This window comes from Acanthochromis polyacanthus, chromosome 16, assembly GCF_021347895.1.
Source record: "Acanthochromis polyacanthus isolate Apoly-LR-REF ecotype Palm Island chromosome 16, KAUST_Apoly_ChrSc, whole genome shotgun sequence".
NCBI lineage: Eukaryota > Metazoa > Chordata > Actinopteri > Pomacentridae > Acanthochromis > Acanthochromis polyacanthus.
In genome coordinates this window covers 12227569-12247706 of record NC_067128.1, presented here as the reverse complement: position 1 = coordinate 12247706, position 20138 = coordinate 12227569, and the positions used below count along the sequence as shown (strand labels likewise).

Sequence of the window (20138 nt, the reverse complement as noted above, 5' to 3'; positions counted from 1 at the left end):
AAGTTGTGCTGTTTCATTAGAGAGGTGCAACACCTAACTACAATAAATACTTTGAGAGCAACTCAGCCAAGAAAATTAAACATGATTACAGACACAAAGTGCAAACCATGTGTGTAGCTGTCTGTCAAAGCCTCCAACATATTATATGCAGCAACTGGAACGTATTTCTTACACACACGGAATAACAATAAAAGAAAAAAAAATCAGTGTGAAAATGTGCAGAGATTTCAACTCCACAGAAGGTAGTCCGTCCACCGTGAAGGGAACCTGTTTTCCTGTCACACTGAGTTCACTCACCCCTCACTTTTCTTGTAGAGGACTCCGGAGCGCTCGGTGCCGTGGGCCTTGTTTCCCTGCAGCTGATGGAGGCTGTAACCTGCGTTCTGCTTCGCCTGAGCGTCCTGAGGTTAAATTGAATTAGGTTAAGCTACTTTTCATAAACATAGAATTCATTTGCACCAGTATTCTTCAGTGGAAAACTAAACTGAACACATCAAAGCTATGAAATGTTACAAATGGAAGTAAACAAACCAAAAACTGGTTCTTAAGTTTGTCAGAGGAGCCACTGTTATACTTGATTATAGCTCTGAACATGTCGTCAGGATATCAACCAGCTTCATGAGGAATAGTTTCCAGTTTAAAAGTGAGTCTTATTCAATGATGAAATTTCTTCCTTTTTAAAGACACCATCAGTTTTGTTGGTCTACAGCAAACTGCCTCATTCAACTCCTGTAGTTATCCATGTCATGGCAAGAAGGGCTCAGACAGGTAAACAGCAAGAAACAATAGTCCGTGTTTACTTGAAGATCTTCAAGTGAAGACCGATAAATAATCCAGTAAAATGGCTTGGAAGACAAAAATCTAAATCAAAATTGCCATTTGGTGCCAATGTTCCCCCTTTCTGCTGTAGCAGAGAAAAGCTGAAAAGATCTGAAGACAGCAGATCAGTGAATAATATTTCTTAAGAATTTGAAAAACTCTGTTGGCAAAAGACAGGAAGTCTGTTCTAATCCTGCAACAAATAACCACAAAGAGACAAAAACATCTTTGAGGGTAGCTTACGATGGTCGCCACTAGTTCTGCATCATCTAAGCAGCAAGTCAGTCCAGAACTTTTGCAGAAAGTTTCTTCAAAGTCAAAAAGCATTTAAATCGGTGGTAGAACTGGCTTTCAAGAAAACCAAGTCTGAAGAAGGACCAAGAGTTTCTGCTGCAAAAAACACTACTGAGGGGGACCAGAAAGAAGAAGTAGAAAACCGCTTGGATCCAGAAACACAAGAAATAGATATTAGACCAGCGGAAATCTGGATTCAGACTGATGAAACTTCTAGATGCAGAAGTTGTTGTGTGGTTCCTACAGTGTTTTTCTAGAATTTTAGGCAACTGCACCACAGCATCCTGCAGAGACACACCATCCCATCCGGTTTGACCTCAATGGGACCATCATTAGTTTGTCAGCAGGACTTTCACTGTAGGAGCTGTTTGACCAATAAGCAGAATTATGAAGTTCTGCATCACATCTTCTGACCTTTACAGTCACAAAACTCTACCCAGCTGAGACGGTTTGGGATGAGTTAGAGCACAGAGTGAAGGAAAAGCAGAATGTTGGAAGAAAACGAAAGCTCCTCATGAAGCTGGTTGGAAATTGAAGCGTGTAAAAGTTGTGAGAAAAGAAGAAGACAAGAGACTGAATATTTGAGAGAATTCCATGTGCCACTTCCTAATTCTGATCTCTTTTATTTTGTTCTTCACTGTAGAAAAATGGGAAAAACAAAAAAATCATGAATGAGTCGCTGTTTAAACATTTCAGTGCCGTCATATGTCTTCTCCTAAAGTCTGATTGCTCGGCCACACTGCTGTTTCAGTTTCAGAGTTTGTCACCTCTTTGTGCTCCGACTGCAGGGAGGCCTTCAGGACGTCTCGGAGCTGAATCAGCTGCTTCCTCTCTCCATCCTGCGACTGTTTGATCTGAACACAAACGGTTGGAATTTAATGTTCTTGTGTGCTTCTCTTTGTATTTCGTTTTGACTGTTTTTTGTGTTCTGTCTCACCGTGGTCAGGTCTGTGGCCAGTTTCTCCACAGATGGCTTCAGGCTCTCCACAGCTTTCAGTCCATCCTGAAAGAAACTGAAAAAAGAAACATTGGAGGAGTTTTTCACCAAAATAAATACAGACGTGCTCAAAAACTTGTACGAAAATGTGAATGAAAAAAATAAACGTGTCATGAATTATTTCATCATTGCTGTTGAAAGAGGAATCTGGCTCATATTTTATTAATATTAACTTGATCTAAATTAATTTCCACATTCATTTACTTATGCCCAGATTTCAAACTAAATCACATGACGTATATATTTTCTTGACTGAATGAAATGACTTTTGTTTGGTGTGTTTTTGCAGAGCGACATACTTGCACTGAGCATGGAAAAACTTGATGAGGTTCTGGAGGAAGTCGACGCCTTTCTTCACTTTGATCTCATTCACTTTTACCAGATACTGTAGAGAGACAACAGACAGAAGAAGATTAATTAACTTTTCCTGGTCTCTAAGTCAGGCTTTATATTGGGCAGACAGAGATGCATGGAAAACATGGCAGAAGAACAAGAGCTCCTAGCAGCAGAAGTTCAGAAATACAGGCATTTATACGATGTATCACACAGAGATCACCGTGATAATCAGGTTATGAACAATTCATGGCGTGAAATTAAAATTAACTGCTGAAATGCAGTTATTCGGTAAAATGCCATGTTGTAAGTGATGCAAACGATGGCAGACTTCAACTATAGTGTAATACTGTGATGGACGTGTGTTTAACTTTACGATACACTGTGCCCTGCAGTCTGGGAGCAGACGCCGCATGGAGTATAAAAGCCACACACGTTCTCTCGTATGGATTCTGAGCGTCTCATTTCCATGCGTCACATTTGTGCGGAAAGTATAACCAGGCTTAAGTGTTACGAAGTACATTTTAAATAATAATGGGGATAAAAACAGACAATACGGGGCAGTTAAAACATGCCTGAGAATCATGAAGTTTTAATATAATCCTCTGATTGTTTAGTACATCAGCAAATACAAAAAGTTAAGCATTAATCCAGCCATCTTCACTCTCCAAACAAACACAAAACATGGTTAATGTTACAGTACAGAGTCAAACTCACTGCGATCACTGATTGCAGCATTGACATGTTCCAAATAACTTTGATGGGGAAAAAAATTACATTAATGCTCATGGTCAGTGCTTTAAATCAGAGACCTGCACCTGGATTTCATGATGGATTTTAACCAATGCTAGAAAACATGTCTCAGCCCTAACACTGACCCTCTGGATCAACTTTTCTCCACCAAACAGTAAAACGTATCACAAAAACCTGTTAGCTGAAACATTATAACCATAGCCTGTGTGCTGCTGGTCCGGTCCAACAGCTCTCATCTGTTCTCTGGCTCCAAAACATCAGCAGCAGGTCTTTAAAGTCCTGGAAGCTGGAGCTTTGGTTCAGATTTGTTCCAGCACATCCCCCCAACAACCTGTATCTGTCAGCAGCAGCAACCCACAAGCTTTCAGTGATGCTCTAGTCAAAGTGGCGTAGGTCTTTATAAATGTCTCTCTCCCCCAAATCTAACTATGAGAACCAACAACATCAAATATGTTACACTGCTTGCAGATACTCAACATCTCCGTGCAGAGTTCATCAGTTTATACAAGAAAACATAAACAACACAAATGCAATAAAGATGTTCTGAGACTCCCCCTGGAGCGAGTGCATGGAGCATTTGACAGTCTAGGACACTCAACATGTGTGAGCGCCAACTGTCACAAGTCAACATGGTGAGCAAAGTCGAGGTAGTTATAGGAGCACATCTGGCTTTCTTTATAAACCTCAAAATGGAGCACAGAGATAACATCAAATCCTTTGTCAGTAAGCAGCTGTTATGATGCACGCATGTGGAGGCTCATCAGTGGTGATGAGAGGTGGGTCAGCAGTTACCAACAAGAGAAGAAACCGCAGTTTTAACAGCACAAGAGTCGTGGTTTCCAACAGTGGAGCAGCATAAATTTGTCCCCCAGAGTCGGACTGTCAAGACAAAGTTCTACGGTAACATCCTGAGGTGTCCGACGGAGAACAGTCAGCACAAACGACCTGAACGACTGGTGTGACTGTACGTGAGTGCTCACAACAATCACAACATGTCCTCTCATAGCTCATACAAAAAATAGCTTTTTGGTCACAACCACACAATCGCTGTTCTCCACCCAGCAGTTTTGCAACATTTGACTCCTCTCAACTTCTTCCTCTTCCCCAAAATGAAATTCAAGTTGATGGGTTGCCATTTTAATGCAGTTTAGGAGATCCAGCATGCATTGCAGAAGGTGCTTCACATGTTTACATTAAAGCATTTACAGGGAGCATTACAAGTGTTGCAGCAGCACTGGGAGCACTGGATCTCTGCACAAGGAGGCGACTGGCAGCTAAAATTAGGTAAGGCATGATTTTTGATTTTACCTCTAAATTTTGTTCTTAGGTCAAAAATGATTTCAAAATAAAAGACTCCAGTGGCCTCTGTGACCTCACCTCACACATCTGCAGCTGGAACATTCGTCTCTCCTTCTCCATCTCTTCAGCGATCTCTCCTCCACTAAACTCTGTTCGAATCATGCCGTGCTGCTTGGCATGCTCCCGTTTCTCCTTCTCGATTTTTGCTCTGTAGAGGCCAAAGCTCAAATTAAAATATCACCCCAAATTGTCATACATCTGCAGTTCTTGCTCTGCTGCTGTTTTATGTCTTAAATGTTATTTTTGATCATTTCTGACAACAGTTTTTATTTTTAAAGTAACACCCTTACAAACTGTCATGGAAAGGGTCCTAAAACCTCCAGAAGACAAACGTGAACAAACAAGTAACTTTTTCCTTACAGTTTGGTTTCGTAATCCTTCCAGGCTTTATCAAACGGCTTCTTCAGATCCTGTAGGAAAAGCAGAGACGTCACACAGTTAGTGTGAGCTGCCAGCAGTCCTTCATAACAGCAAACACAGACAGAGAGGACTTCGACCTGTGAGTCTCCCTGAAAGCATTTCAAGATGATAACGTGAGTGTTTTACGTTGATAAAAAGCAAAAGGGAACTTTACTTGAAAGTGCAGTTGACAGCTGAGATTTTATTTTGAAATAGGATCAGATGCACATAAATGCTGAAGCTTCATAGAAATGCAGATGTTGCCTAAAAGTGTCAAGAAATGTAACAAAGCAGCCTGAATAACTACATTTATGGTTTTATAGCATTTTTCACTCTTTGCTGGACATAAAGTCTCAAAAGATATTCCACCTGATTTCAGCTGATCTCCCAAATACTCACTTCTCTGTGCACTATTTTTGAGCCATGCTGTGTTTATTTTATTACTATGGCTTCTTATTTGTACAGAGAAGCAAAAATGTTTTTCAGGATCTGGTGCAAACCATTTATTTTTGGCCATTTTGACTAAATATTGTCATATTAAATTTATTTTTTCCAATGGAACTGTATGCCGCCAGTGTTGCGTTCAAAGACCATTAGAAAGCCAAAATGATTCTGTCTGCTATGATCTTTTCTGGCCCTGACATATGGTGTAAATTTGCCATTTTTAAAAGAAAACATACCCAACTCAACAAAATCGAAAATTAGCGTGTGATATTAAATCCCATATAAATATAAATGCTACTTGGACAGCTTCACTGCTTCCCGCCTTTAAAGGGCAGAATGAAACAAATTATTAATCAGTGGTTTCAGACATTAATCAACAGCATGGCAACTGTTTATTCTCTGCAGCCCAAACAGGAAGTAAAATCTAACTGAGTGTTGTGTTTGTTTTTTGAGACATTCAGAGACGGACAGAAGAAATGGAAAGACAAACCCCTTTCACTCCTTTCAGATCTCCCTTCAGCAGACTGTCCAGAGGAAAGGTGATGATGTTGTTCATGTTCTGCATCTGCAAACAGAAAGTCGTGTTACATCACCACATTTACTTTATGCTACAGGTCAGACTTATATCCAGTTTGTGCCTGTTATGTTTCCATCACAGAATCTGATTATTAGAGGAAAAATCAGAATCACAAAAGTCTTTAATGCCCCGTGAATTTGCACACACAAGGGATTTGACGTGACGTTTAGAGTTGCAGCACTCAGCAACAACAACAGACAGTAAAAGAATAAATATAGAAATCTAAATCTGAGAATTTCTAAAGAATAATGGTATAAGAAGTATAAGAAGTATTGTGTAAAAATAAGCATGAACAAAAAAAGTACTGTGTGAACCAGGGTAATAAATTAGAGTACAATTTAAACTACAATATTGCACATTGTTATTAGGGTATTTAACATGAGATAGAACTATTGTCCATGTATTGGACATTGCAGTTGTAGTGAAACAGGAGTCCTTAATGATTTCCCGATGTATATTAGTAGTATAGTGAATAGTAATATAGTGAATAACACCTAACAGGTATCCACAGACACTCTTAGAACCACGTGGATAAAAACAATCCTGTCTGGGTGGGAAACGTTTATTAATGAGTCTATTTTCACAGTAAGAAGATAAATGGCACCGTATGTGTGATTACTTTAGTGTGATCAGTGTGATACTATTAGAATCATCTTTAAAGGCCTGAAAACTGAATTGAAAACTTTTTTCTCAAATTACAAAATACATTTAGAATCATTGTGCTGTTTCCTAAAAGTGACAACATTAAGAAACACGGTTTGTTTTTTCTATAATTTGATAGAGTTAATATTCTCATCACATTCATTCCCGTGTGGAAAAAGCTTAAACACTAAAACACTCACAACACTGTGCTGCTTAAATGTGGCAAAGAAGTTTAAGAAACCGAGGAACAGATTAATTCTCTTTTACTTCTATCCAGATGGATTAAAAAAGAAGCAGCTTCAGGATCAGGGTCATTGAGTTCAAACCACCTTCTGTTGTTTTTTTTTGTTTTTTTTTATGACGCCTGGTGTTTATTCTTTCTGTTCTGTAAGACCTTTACTGACTCCACTGAACCCAACAATTCTGTTTAAATTGTGAGTTCAGATTCGCCTGTTTATTCTCACTGCGGCTGTATTTGGTTCCTCACCAGGTTTTTGAAAAGCGCCGTCAGCTCTTTGGTGAAAACGGCGAATTTGAGGAAGGCAGAGCCGACCTCGGCGTCCTCCCTGCACACACAGTTGTCCCCAAACTTCTCCATGGACTGGATGTACTGCTCCTCATTGTCCACATGAGCTACGAGACACAGAAAGAACTTCAGCCGGACGTCAGGAACAGAAACACACACACTGAGGTTTACAATCATCTACTACACAGAGCTGGCTCACTCCTCAGCATGAACTGTAGTTCTGGATAAATGAATAAATTTACATGTACAAAAAGCTGCTTGAGGAGGAAGCAGACGAATGTGTCTTCTCAGACAGTAAGCAGTAACAAATGTGTGAATGTGTGCTGCAACAGCAAACATCGACCCAAATAGAAAAGAATTTTAAAATGAATAAAAATGACAGGACTAAAAAATACATAAAAACAAAATAGGACAAGTCATAGCAAGCAACAATAAAACAAACTAACCCAATAATAACATGAAAAGGAAAAAAGTTATGTCTTTACACAAAAAGAAAGAGAGAAAACACAATGAAAAGGAAATGATATAAATAAAAATAAGTTACTATAACAAACAAAATAATAAATAAAAGGAAAAAGGAAAAAGAAAAACTAAATTATTCATAGTTAAAAAAATACAGAAATAAAAATAAAATTACATAAAAATAATTTAAAATTCAATATAATTACAAATACATGAAAATAAAGTAAAAGCGAAAAAATTAAATTATTAAAAAAGAAAAATTGAATGATAATAAATGACAGTGCTACAATAATATTTACATGAAAAACAAATAAAGAAGAAAGAAAAATAAGACTATTCATGATACATAATAATAAAAAAGTAAATAAATAGAAGCAAGAACATGATTTTCATAAAATGAATTAAAGGAAAAATAAAAGAAGTTAAAAATAAATTACATCTATATAAAAACATCTGTATAAAAAGGAAAAATACATATTTAAACGGTTGATAAATGCAATTTTTAAAGGGTTAAATAAAGCAGCTTTTTGTGTTAAAGTAACTTGCATTCGAGTAATTTAAGTTTAGACTGCTTTAACATCAGACGTGTTTGTGAAACTCTCAGTCTTCAATCAGCATGGCTCAGTGGGTAGAGTGGCCGTCTTGCAACCGGAGGGTTGCCGGTTCGATCCTCGGCCTGTTGTGCTCATGTCGAGGTGTCCCTGAGCAAGACACCTAACCCCTAATTGTTCCTGGTGGGTCGTGGTTAGCGCCTTGCATGGCAGCTTCCGCCATCAGTGTGTGAATGTGATGCATCGTGTAAAGCGCTTTGGGTACCATGCAGGGATGGTAAAGCGCTATATAAATACAGACCATTTACCATAGCTCAATGCAGAAGGAAGAAGACCTTTAATATTACTGAAAATGAATGGAGACCAAACCTATGACACTGACGAGGACAACATACAAAATAACTTATACTTATAGTACTAAATCCAGCTCCAAGAACTGATTTAATTCCAGATATTTAGTCATATTAACATTTTTACTTGCTAGGTCTATAAATCCTGCTTTCTTCTTCTTTATTGAGAAGCATCTAAACTTTTTAAAGGTGAGGTATCCACACACTTTTGGCCATGCAGTTTAGGTAAAGTGATCTCTTTGGTTTACAGCTGAGTTGTGTAACTGCTCGTTGATGTGTCAGAATTGTTGCCAACTCACTGACAGAACTGCTGAGTAACGTTCAGGCAGGTTGTGTTTGATAAATTAAATATTAAGTCCTTATTTGCTGAGTGTGTTTGGTGGGATTCGGGCTCCGTTTCCTCTGAGAGCATTAAGGTGGTTTATGAGGGCGTCTCTCCCTCGGCATGCTGGGACAGGAGGCAGTATGACAGGAATGTTTGGAGGAGAGACTCCACCTGCCTGAACACAAACCCACCAACCACACTGAACGCAGCTTTGTTATCATTTACCAGCCTGAGCAAAGCTGAGACACGCCGCACGCAATTAAAACAGTTTCTACTTTTATGTCGGCAGTTTGTGTCTGAGCAGACAGACAGGAAGCGACAGAAGAGCGATGTGGCGTGGCGAGAAGCGTTTGTATTTTTGGACACACTGAGATGAAGCTGCTTCTCTTACCCAGACCAGACGTATTGATGGCCTTCACTGACTTCTTGATCTTGTACAGAACCGATCTGTCCACGTCCAGAGCCTGAAGGAGGAACAACAGAGATCAGATGACCTTTACTACAACAGCCGCAGTGTAAAAGTACTCCATTACAACACATTTTCTCCTTGGAATAAAGTACAAAAGTACTCACAGAAAACTTAAGTATCAGAATGTCTCCTGTAATATATATTTACATGTATTTAAACAGTTAATTGATTTAACAATTAGTAATTTCATTCATTAAATTCTGAGTTTAGAGACTAAAGCCAGCATCAGTTTAGGTTAGAATTATCTTATAAACAAGTAGCACTTTTTAAAATTTAATTTGTATAACTAGATTTACTGGTTTATGTTGAGGAATAGAGGCATTACTGCGGCCCAAAAATCAGGGAGGGAACTACTAAGAGGCATAAACGACCACAAAGAGATGCAATATAACACAAAGTGCCACAAATGATCACAGATGCAGAACAAGCAAAAGACACAAAGCCAACCATAAAGATGCAAAATACCACAAAAAGACCCAAAATAGCTACATAATGACCACAAAAGACATAAAACAACTGCAAGGAGACATTAAATGACCGCATAAGTGATGGAGAATTACCACAAGAGATGCAAATTACCACAAAGAAACAAAAGCGACCACAAAGAGATGCAAAACACAAAAAGACATAAAATCACCACACAAGAGACGCAAAACAACAGTAAAGAGGCACAAAATGACCACAAAACGCCAACAGTATAAAACAAAATAACACAAGGAGATAAAACGACTGCAGAGACACGCAAAAGAACCACAGACACAAAATGGCCACAAAAAAGATGTAAAGGAACCAAAAAAGCCAAGAAAGAACCACAAAAATACAAAATAGCACATAGAGGCAAAAAATGACAACATAAAAGAGGCAAAACTATTGCAAACACACAAAAAACTACCACAAAAAAAACAAAAATGATCATAAAGGATGTAAAACAAATGTGGAGATTCAAAAAGACACAAAACAACCATAAAGAGGCACAACAGTGCAAAAAACAGACATAAAGCTCGCACAAAGAAAGAAAGTGACCACAAAAAGAGGTAAAACAACTAAAAGACGAGAACAACCACAAAAAGGTGCCAAATGCAAGTGAGAGAAAGATGAAAGAGACGCAAATTGAAAGGGTCAAATAATCACAAGAGATGCAAAACAACAACAAGGTGCTGCTGCTTCAGTTTGGATGTCTTGTTTTACAGATAGGTCTGATAATTTGTCCACCTTAACCACTCCTTCTTTTACAGAACCTGCAGGACAGCAGAGTGACGGTTTCACACAGGACAACACAACATCAGACACACAAATACAAAACAAGTGTCAGAATTAACAAGAAGCTAAAACCAAATAAAAACGACAGGTTCGTTGACCTCAACAGCCTTCAGTTCATTGTTCTTTGTCTTAAATTTAGTTCAAAAAGTGCCTGCAGCAGCATAAAGAAACACACAGCAGATCTGAGTCTGTGGTCTGCAGGCTTTATTATAAGATAAACCTAGTTTCAATCACATGAGAAGAGCTTGATGAACCAGAATACACCAGCGACACACAAAGAGAAGCAGCATGATGAGGTCAACGTGAAGACCTATAAAAAAGACACTCATCAAGACAAACCAAGATATTTCTGACAGCTGGTAGCATATATTTTCTGTCGGTAGTATCTGTGGGCTTTTTGCTTGATGTAATATGATGTAAAAATTATTTTTTAAAATGCTTTGATGAAAGTGTGTGTGACTGACAGGAAAGACTTTCAAAGACACTCAAATGATGAAGTGCTGCATGATAACCAGACAGTCATAAAATCTTTTCAGCTTTAAAAAACCTTCGCATCAATTCAACCTGACACAAAATAATACAAAAAGACATGAGTGTGTAAAATGGAAACACACAAAAATGTGTAAAAAGGAGACAAAGATCGAAAGGAAGAACAGATTCTCCAACAAGTTAAAAATTCTTCCCCATCAGTGCTCATATAGAAAGACAGTCTAAAAGCATGACAAAAACCCAGTGAGACCACTTCCTGGTTCTGCATTTAACAAGTCAAATAAGTGACTGAACAGGAAACATTTTCAAACGAAACGTAACCCAAAGAAAATAGTTTCTGAGAATCATAAATTCTGCTCTGATCAGGTGAGTTCAGCTGATCGTCTGGTTTCATTGGAGTATAAGACATTTGCAACTGTGAGCTTTATATGCCTACAAAAATAAACTTATTTCAGTCAGAATAAAAAGATAATCCATTCGTTGATCTATTAATTGATTTTTCAGGAAAGGATAGTAAAATGTTATCTGATTCCTGCTATTAAAATGAAGAGGATTAGCTGTTTTTCTAAGTAAACTCCACCTTTTATTACCTCCAACAGACAGTACACCTCGACTTCACCTCAGTGACACGTCAGGACACACCATGACTGAACTTTTCCACTGGTAACATTGCTGCAATCAACTTAATGACTTACTAATGGTGGGAAATAGAACGATGTTAATCAGTCATGCATGTTGATGAACAGTTGTCCTTGTATAGCTTAATTCTGCATTAATCTTCATTCAGACAGCAACTCCAGGCTTTATATTTGCCCTGAGGTGATCTGATATCACTGCTGTAAACTGGACATTGGCTAAACTCCTCACATATTGAACATCTGCTTCATTAAATGCCTCACATACAGGCTAAGTTAGCCGCTATGTACAAAGAAGCCTCTAGTCTCCATTCAGTTACTGCAGTACAGCGGCTCAAACAGCTGTTTTACCAAGAATTACTTCGAAAAGAGTGAAATAAGGTGTTCTGGTGTCATATTTTCCCACGTAAAAAAACAAAAAAAATGAAGTGATTTTATCCACATGGGTTTTTGTGCAACGCATTTTAAATGTCAGTATCACAGTCAGTCATGTTCATTAAACTGTGAATAATAGCGGATTCATTTTGCTGTCATAGCACTGCATTAAACTGGAGTGTATTCCTCTCCACTCATTTGGGTTTTAAAAATAATCAGCTGTGGGGCGCCCTGGTAGCTCAACTGACTGAGTGGACGACCCAAAAACAGGGGTTATAGTCCCCGACACAGCTGGGTTCATTTCCAGCTCATGGCCTTTTACTAAAGGTTTTCCCCTCATTCTTCTCCCTACTTTCCTATCTGCCTCTTGACTGACCTATCCAATAAAAAAAATCTGCTGTAAATCACTTCCTCTTCATCATCTGCTTAGACTATGCACTGAGGAATGCAATCTTGCCCTTCGATGGTCTGACCCTAAAAGCGTTGTCAAAGTAGAAGACACCCTGAAGAAGTCCTCCCAGAACTTGCATTCGGAGATTATATCGCCCTCCTGGAATACACTCTCAGTGAAGCAGAAGACCTCCTGCATCGAGTAGAGCAAGAAACAAGACTGATTGGACTCTTCCTCAATGCTGGAAAGACGAAGTTCATGCACCTTAACCCAGCATCTGAAGAGACATTGCATGCACTTGATGGGTCCGAAATTGAAAAAGCTGTCGATTTTCCGATATCTTGGAGGCTACACCAACACAGCACACGATATAGAAACAAAAACTGGTAAAGCTTGGGAAGCACTTAAGTCTCTGTCAAAAATGTGGGTATCTCCAATCAAAACAACAACCAAAATGAGAGCATTCAAGGCGTCAGTGGAATCCATCTGACTCCTGGTCACTAATGAGGACAATCTCAAAAAGAATTGATGGGACTGTTACCAGAATGCCACGGATGGTACAAAACATCTCCTGGAAATCACACCTCGCCAACAAGTCGCCATATGCCTCACATCCATGCGTGTCAACCATCATTAGACAGTACAGACTAGCCGTGGCTGGACATGTGGTGAGACGCTACGAAGCAGGTGGTCGAGTACTCTTAAGGAAACCCGATACTGTCGTCTTTGGATCGTGGTAGCAGCTAAGTGGATTGTTTCAAGCATCAGAAAAAGACTGAGTCTGTGAAGAGGAAATAAAAACTGCTTTGGTAATAGCTAGAACAGTACAGTAGCTACTCAAAATAATCAGAAGGGCAATAAAAATACAATCGCATGAAAATTTTAACTCATATTCTCAAAAAAAAAGTTTGCAGTGCATAATTTTTGTCTTCCCATTCTGGCAGTGAGAATGATTACACAACACTGTTGGCAGACAATTAGTAATTTCATTCATGAAAATGAGACTCTAGACTTTAATTACACTAAAGCCAGCATCACTTCTGGTTAATATTATGTTATAAATAACTAGCACTGGCAATTTAACTTGTATTACCGGATTTACTGGTTCATTTTGAGGAATACAGGCACTACAGAGGTCCAAAAAGCAGAGAGGGAGGGCATTAAATCAGAGTTTGAAAATAAACTTCCTATCAGAGAAGAATATTTAACTGACTACAAACAGGCAATATCAACCACAAAGAGACAAATTTGTCCACAAAAAGCTGCAAAATAACACAAAGAGAAATAAAATGGCCACTACAGAGACACAAAACAGCACAAAGAGACATAAAACAACCACAAGGAGACAAAAACGACCATTAAGCGATCCAAAATAACACACTGCACTACAAAATCACTACAGAAGAGAAAGAGAACAACCAAAAGACAAAGAAAAAAACAACCACGAAGATGTGAAAAACTATCCCTACCCCTTCTGGCAGTGAGAGTGATTACACAACACTGTTGCTGTAACTGCTTACACTGCATGCCTTCTCGTTGAGCTTTGTCTTTGTTAACCCTTAATTCTTTCTCCGATCACCGTTTCTGTTTTATCTGCAGCATCACAAACATTTCTTGGACATTTATGCCTATAGACTAAACCATACTCCTGGTTGCTCCAACTACTCCATCAATATGATTAAAATCCTTTTCAGCTCTGACAAACGAGTCATTGAATACATCACAGTCAGAACTCATTTTGCTCGACTGTAACAGATGTTCACATATAAATTGCAAAAAAGCAATTGAGGTAAACATGTAATCATCACAGCATAACACCAGTTCAACTTAACTTTTAGGATATGGATCTGTCCAGTTAGTAAGTGGTTGTGAATCTCCTACTGAGTGGCTTAATAATTTTGGTTTCCACAGTTCATTTTTACGTCATTTCCTCTCAAATAGCTCAATGTGTATCAGTTTTTTAAGTGTTCTCTTACATTTTGGGAGCAGCGCTTCATTTGTAATGTTCCTCACTACCCTGGGAATACTAAAGTTAACTTGGAGATTGGGCAGCTTATCTCATAGAGAGATAAGAAAAGGTCCTGTCGGTCTCTCAGTGATCTTAATTTGGCTCACTCCTTCTCCCAACTGCAGGACACATCTGTTCTCCCTCACTCCTCATCTTAATTGATTGGAACATCTTTGAAAGACCTCGATTAGTCTTCACATCACCAGGACGGGAGGGAGCTCAATTATCCCAATGGAAAATCAACTGTTTTCTTATATTCACAACATTTTAAGTGCAACTACACATTGAATGCAACATAATAAAGCTTCAGCCTGCTGTGCACACATCATAAAGCTCTACAGTCATCAGCTTTCTGGTTAGTGTGTCACTGTTTGCATTGATAAAACCACGATGTCAATCACCTGACGCGGTCGACGCTTCTCCCCGGACATGCAGATGCAGCATTCCTGCTCAGGTTCACCTCAATGTGTGCAGCTGCAGCTGAGTCACAGCGCAGTGACTCAGTGTGTGAAACATGCAGACTGGCCAGAAGCTCTGGTAATGTTTGCACAAAGTTTGCTTTATGTTTGCCCTGAAAACTACCAGACAAACTCATTTTCAAAGCCATTCATAGAACTCAGCCGGGTGTGATGTGTGAGATACTGACTGTGTTGAGAGGGACAGGTGTACTCACATGTAATAAACACTAAAAGAGGTCACTTGTCCTAGTTATTCTGCAGCTATAGCTCAAACAGGAAACTCAACTCATAGAGGAGGCAGTGGACCTTTAATAACACTTCTCTTCCTGTGCTTCAGAACTTAGTGAAAGCTAAAGCAGACCTGCTAAACGACCACAAATACCACAAACAGATGCAAAACAACCACAGAGGCACAACATGACCACAAAGAGATGTGAAACAATTACAAAAAGGCAAAAAAATGACAATGAAGGGAAAAAATGACCAAAATCACTACAAAGCGGCACGATATAACAACAAAGTGGGATAATACAATCACAGAAGTGCAAAATGAAAACGTAGAGACACAAAACAAACAAAAAGAGCCACAAGACGGCCCCAGAAAGGCACTTAAAAAACCACAGCAGCAGAGAATAAACAAAAAAACAAAATTGCCAAAAGGAGACTAAATTAAACATAAAGAGACACAAAATGACCACAAAGAGATGTAAAACGACAAAAAAAATGACAGTAAAGTTGGCCAAAGACAAAATGACTACAAAGAGGCACAACAACATGGCATAACACAACTACAAATGTGCAAAATGATCACTTAGAGACACAAAACAAACAAAAAGAACCACAAAATGGCCCTAGAAAGACACTAAAACACCATAGAGGCAGAGAACGAACAAAAGAGACACAAAAAGGCCGTAAAGATACACAGAATGAACAAAAAGACACCAAACAATAACAAGACAAAAATGAAGAGAACAATGACCACAGAGTAATAAAATAAACAAAAAGACAAAAAAGGACACTATATGAACAAAAATGGCCACAGAGAGACACTTAATGACTACAAAAAGATACAAAACAAAAAGAAAGAGACACAGAATGAACAAAAAGACAAAATGACCCCAAAGTGAAAAAACAGGAGGCGTTGGCCATTAAACCTGCTCTCTGTGAAGGGTTGTAGAGGATTAGAGAGGTTTTCATTGGCTTCTTACACGTCAACATGTCCAACAACTTTAGGCCAGCCGAGCCACCAGGTGAAAGGACATAAGTCACGACTTATGCAAAGTACTGGGTGTCTTTGATTTTTTTGCTGTCAGGTTCTTTGATTAGTTTCACTGCAATCACGATCATCGATACTGACAGAGCAGAGACACTGTGTCGATCTCATATGTTTACTATAATTACATTAATAGTCAAGAGATGAATGACGCGGTGATGATTTATTTACGTTAAAGACACAGAGCAGCTTTAACTCCTCTCATATGACTTCAAACTGACGAGCTGGGACACGACTGAAGCACAGAGGAGGTTAAAAACTGAACACGGGAAGAATAAAAGTGAACAGAGAGGAGGGCTAGACAAAGAGTTGGAGGGAACGAACAAACCAAAGTGAGGAAAAATAAAAGACTAAAACAGGGGAAGATTTAACAAAGAGGAAACTATACATTAGAGGAGAAGGAGGGTGAGATGGGTCTTGCTAGGACTCGATCAGACGGGTGAGGCTCTGCAATCGCCTCAGGTCTGCTGGGCGGGAACATCCCAGCATGCAACAGCGGGAGGAGGAGGACATGATAAGATGTCCAGACCTGTGATTCCACATCAGTTCACTTAAGGTGACACAAAAAAACGGGAACTTTTAACAATCCAATAAAACCAAGAGTGATGGAAGAAAAATATTTTATTCATAGTAATTGAAACCTTAAAACGTGCCATTTAAGAAACAATGATGGAATTTTCATTTTTTTAAAATTACTTCCTGTAGATGGCGTCCTCCTGTACGAATGCATTCTTGAAATCTACCTGGGGCTATCTCAAGAGTAAAGTGCACACGACTCGACCAAGAACTCTGGATGAGTTAAAACAGAGAATTCAGAATGAAATTCACAGTATCCCAGCTGAGATGTTGCAGCGGTCAATGACGAATCTCAACAGCAGATTTCAAGAATGCATTCGTACAGGAGGAAGCGGTCTACAGGAAGTAATTTAAAAAAAAATGAAAATTCCATCATTGTTTCTTAAATGGCATGTTTTAAGGTTTCAATTACTATGAATAAAACATTTTTCTTCCATCACTCTTGGTTTTACTGGATTGTTAAAAAGTTCCCGTTTTTTGTGTCACCCTGTATAAAAACAGTAAGTGCAAGTGTGAGGAGATACATTTTTTAATAGGACTCAGGACTAAACTGTGATTTCTCCACTGAGAAAAACCCTTAAAACCACCAAAACCTAATGGAAACTTGTTAGTAAAACTGAGAGTAACTCTGTTGTTTAACCCTTTAACAACCACAGGACACCGTGGATGCATTACTGAATGAGTCAGGAACTACCCCGGGGGGCCACACAGGTAGGAGGTCCTTGGTGTGAAAAAATACTTCCAAATGACTGCAAAGAGACACACAAAAAAAGCAAACAGATGCACCATGACCACTGTAAAAAATTGTAAAATGTGCTACAGACGGGAAATAAATATTGTCTATGTTATTTTACAACATGCAAAGGGACCTCATGGAAATAGAAAACTGTTACGAACACAAAACAACCACAAAGCGACACAAGAAGTACAGCAGACACAAAAAGACCACAAAGAGATGCAAAGCAACTGCAACGAGATGCCTGATGACCACAATCAGATAGAAAACAACTACAAGAAGATGCAAAATGATTACAAAGAGACGTAAAACAACCACAAAGAGACACAAGATAGCAACAAACAGATGTACAATGAATACAGTGAGACACAGAATGACTACAAAGAGACTATAAACAACCACAAACGGACATAACAGATTACAAAGAGACACCAAACAGCCACTAGGACACTAAACAAGCCAATTATGAAGAGCTGCAATATGACAACAAACACAAAATCAACCACAAAGTGTCACAAAACAACTGCAAAGAGACACAAAATGACCACTAGGGCACAAAACAAGACAATTACAAAGAGATGGAACACGCTAATAGGCACAAAACAGCCACAGAGCCACAAAATGATTACAAAGAGATGCAATACAAGACATACAAATCATCCACAACAACAAAAACATGCAAAAAGATTTACTAATTGCAGAAACGATCACAAAGTGTCACAAAACTGCCACGAAGAGGCATGAAACAACCACAAAGACACACAAATTATCCTCGACAACAACGAAGATGCAGAAAGACTTAAATGTTACTACAAACAGACACAAAAATGACAATAAGCCACAGAGCCTTATTGGCTTCCAGTCTTTCTCCTCTGTAGGGCCCATTCACAGGGTCCATATCTCCCCTGCAGAAAGCCCTACTAGCAGCAGCAGCAGAAGGAGGAGTGAGAGCTCCTCATCTGGCTTTTCTCTTCCCCTCACTGTGAGACCTTTGACCTTTAACTTCCTAGCTCCTTCAGTTGACAAATCTGCCTCATCATCACTGCATTGCAAAACAAAAAAAGAGGCAGTGGAGCTGTGAACTCTTACAACATGCAGAGAGCCCACTGCGAGCTGCTGTTACACCAGGAGGAAGTGTGTCTCTCTGTTCCTCTTTCTGCATGACAAACAGGCAGATCTGCTGCCTGTTCCTGCATGACAAAGTCAAACACTCCTCATCTACACAGCAAAATGAGCTTCAAGCTGCAGGGGCATCATCTGATTACAGGCTGGAAACTAAATGATCAACACATAAGAGGCAGCAACAGGTTTCAGGAGAGTGGGACAAGTTATAACTTGACTTTCTGGGTGTTTTTTTTTTCCCTCCCCACCCCCCTCTGACAGCCAGGTGAAACCATCTCACTGAGCTCCAGAGTGTTTGCTCACCTCCTCCAGAGCCGCCACCGCGTTCCTGCAGTGGGACATCCGAGTGGTGAAGCTGGAGGTGGTGGGAGCTTTGTAGTCCTCATTGGTCTCCGCGATAAAGTCCGTCACGCTGATCAGCTCCGGCATTGTGAGCTCCAACACAACAAACACGGACACACAGTCCGAAACACACAATAAAATCCCTTCACACGACACTGAGTCAGACGGCAGGTGGAGCCGCCACACCTGGACGAAGTAACCCGGAGCGTCACCAGCAGCCGCCGCTGATCCTGCGCTGGTTTCTCATATCCGAAAGCTGGATTTTTTACTGTCTGATTCCGCTGAAAGGATCCACTGTGGTTTCCATGCTCGTGAAGCACCGACAGCCGTTACATTCCTCCGTCCTGCGGCTGCTTCACCTGCGGAGACTCACCGAGCAGGGCGGAGAGTGGGAGCGGACAGAGCGCTCACTCCGCGGGATTTCCAGGAACCACAGGGCGCTGATCTGTTTGTAGGCCACACCCACCTCCTGATGTCATTATGCCCACTGCATTAAAACGTCCTGCCAGAGTTTTGTAAGAGTGGGTTTTGATTGGACTCTAACTTTTGCTGCCTTATTAAAGGACTTTGTGTTTAGAGTGCTAATATTTTCAGCAGAACACAAACACATACATACAGAGACAAAAAGTTAGAAAAGAGGCACAAAATGACCACGAAGAGACTTAAAATGAACAAAAATAGACATAACAACTCCAAGAAAAACACTACAAAGAGGCACAAAGTGGGAAAATGACCACATTAACAGACAACAAACACAGAGATGCAAAACAGCCACAAAAGACATAAAATAACGACGACAACAAAGCGCAAAATGACCATGAACAGACACAAAATGAACAAAATGATACCAAATGACTACAAAGAGACTAAAAATCAAAAATCAGACACAAAATTACCATGACAAAAGATGAAATAAACAAAAAAAACCACAAAATGACCAAAAATAGAAACCAAACGATTCCAAAGAAATACAAAATGAACTAAAAAGACACTAAATGACTACAGTGAGACAAGAAATGAAAAATGAGAGACAAAATGGCCACAAAGACATGTCGAAATGACAAAAAAATGACCACAAAGGCACACAAAATTAGGCACTAAATGACCCCAAAGTGAAAAAGCAGCTTAAAAACAAAATTACTACAAAGAGAAATGAAACAAGTACAGGAATGA

At 39.3% G+C, this 20138-nt stretch overlaps 1 protein-coding gene across 1 annotated transcript in view; it reads right to left on the bottom strand.

Moving 5' to 3' along the window:
- Window positions 1–19391, bottom strand: part of asap2b (ArfGAP with SH3 domain, ankyrin repeat and PH domain 2b) — a 37412-nt gene extending 18021 nt beyond the window's left edge. Inside the window, exons 1-10 of the mRNA XM_022196938.2 lie at window positions 18927–19391; window positions 9223–9295; window positions 7105–7250; window positions 5889–5963; window positions 4916–4965; window positions 4574–4703; window positions 2410–2495; window positions 2051–2126; window positions 1881–1967; window positions 298–401 (exon numbers count right to left, since the gene is read on the bottom strand). Coding sequence (XP_022052630.2) covers window positions 298–401; window positions 1881–1967; window positions 2051–2126; window positions 2410–2495; window positions 4574–4703; window positions 4916–4965; window positions 5889–5963; window positions 7105–7250; window positions 9223–9295; window positions 18927–19052 — 953 coding nt within the window. The 5' untranslated portion in view covers window positions 19053–19391. The remainder of the gene's footprint in view (window positions 1–297; window positions 402–1880; window positions 1968–2050; window positions 2127–2409; window positions 2496–4573; window positions 4704–4915; window positions 4966–5888; window positions 5964–7104; window positions 7251–9222; window positions 9296–18926) is intronic.
- Window positions 19392–20138: the final 747 nt, after the last annotated feature.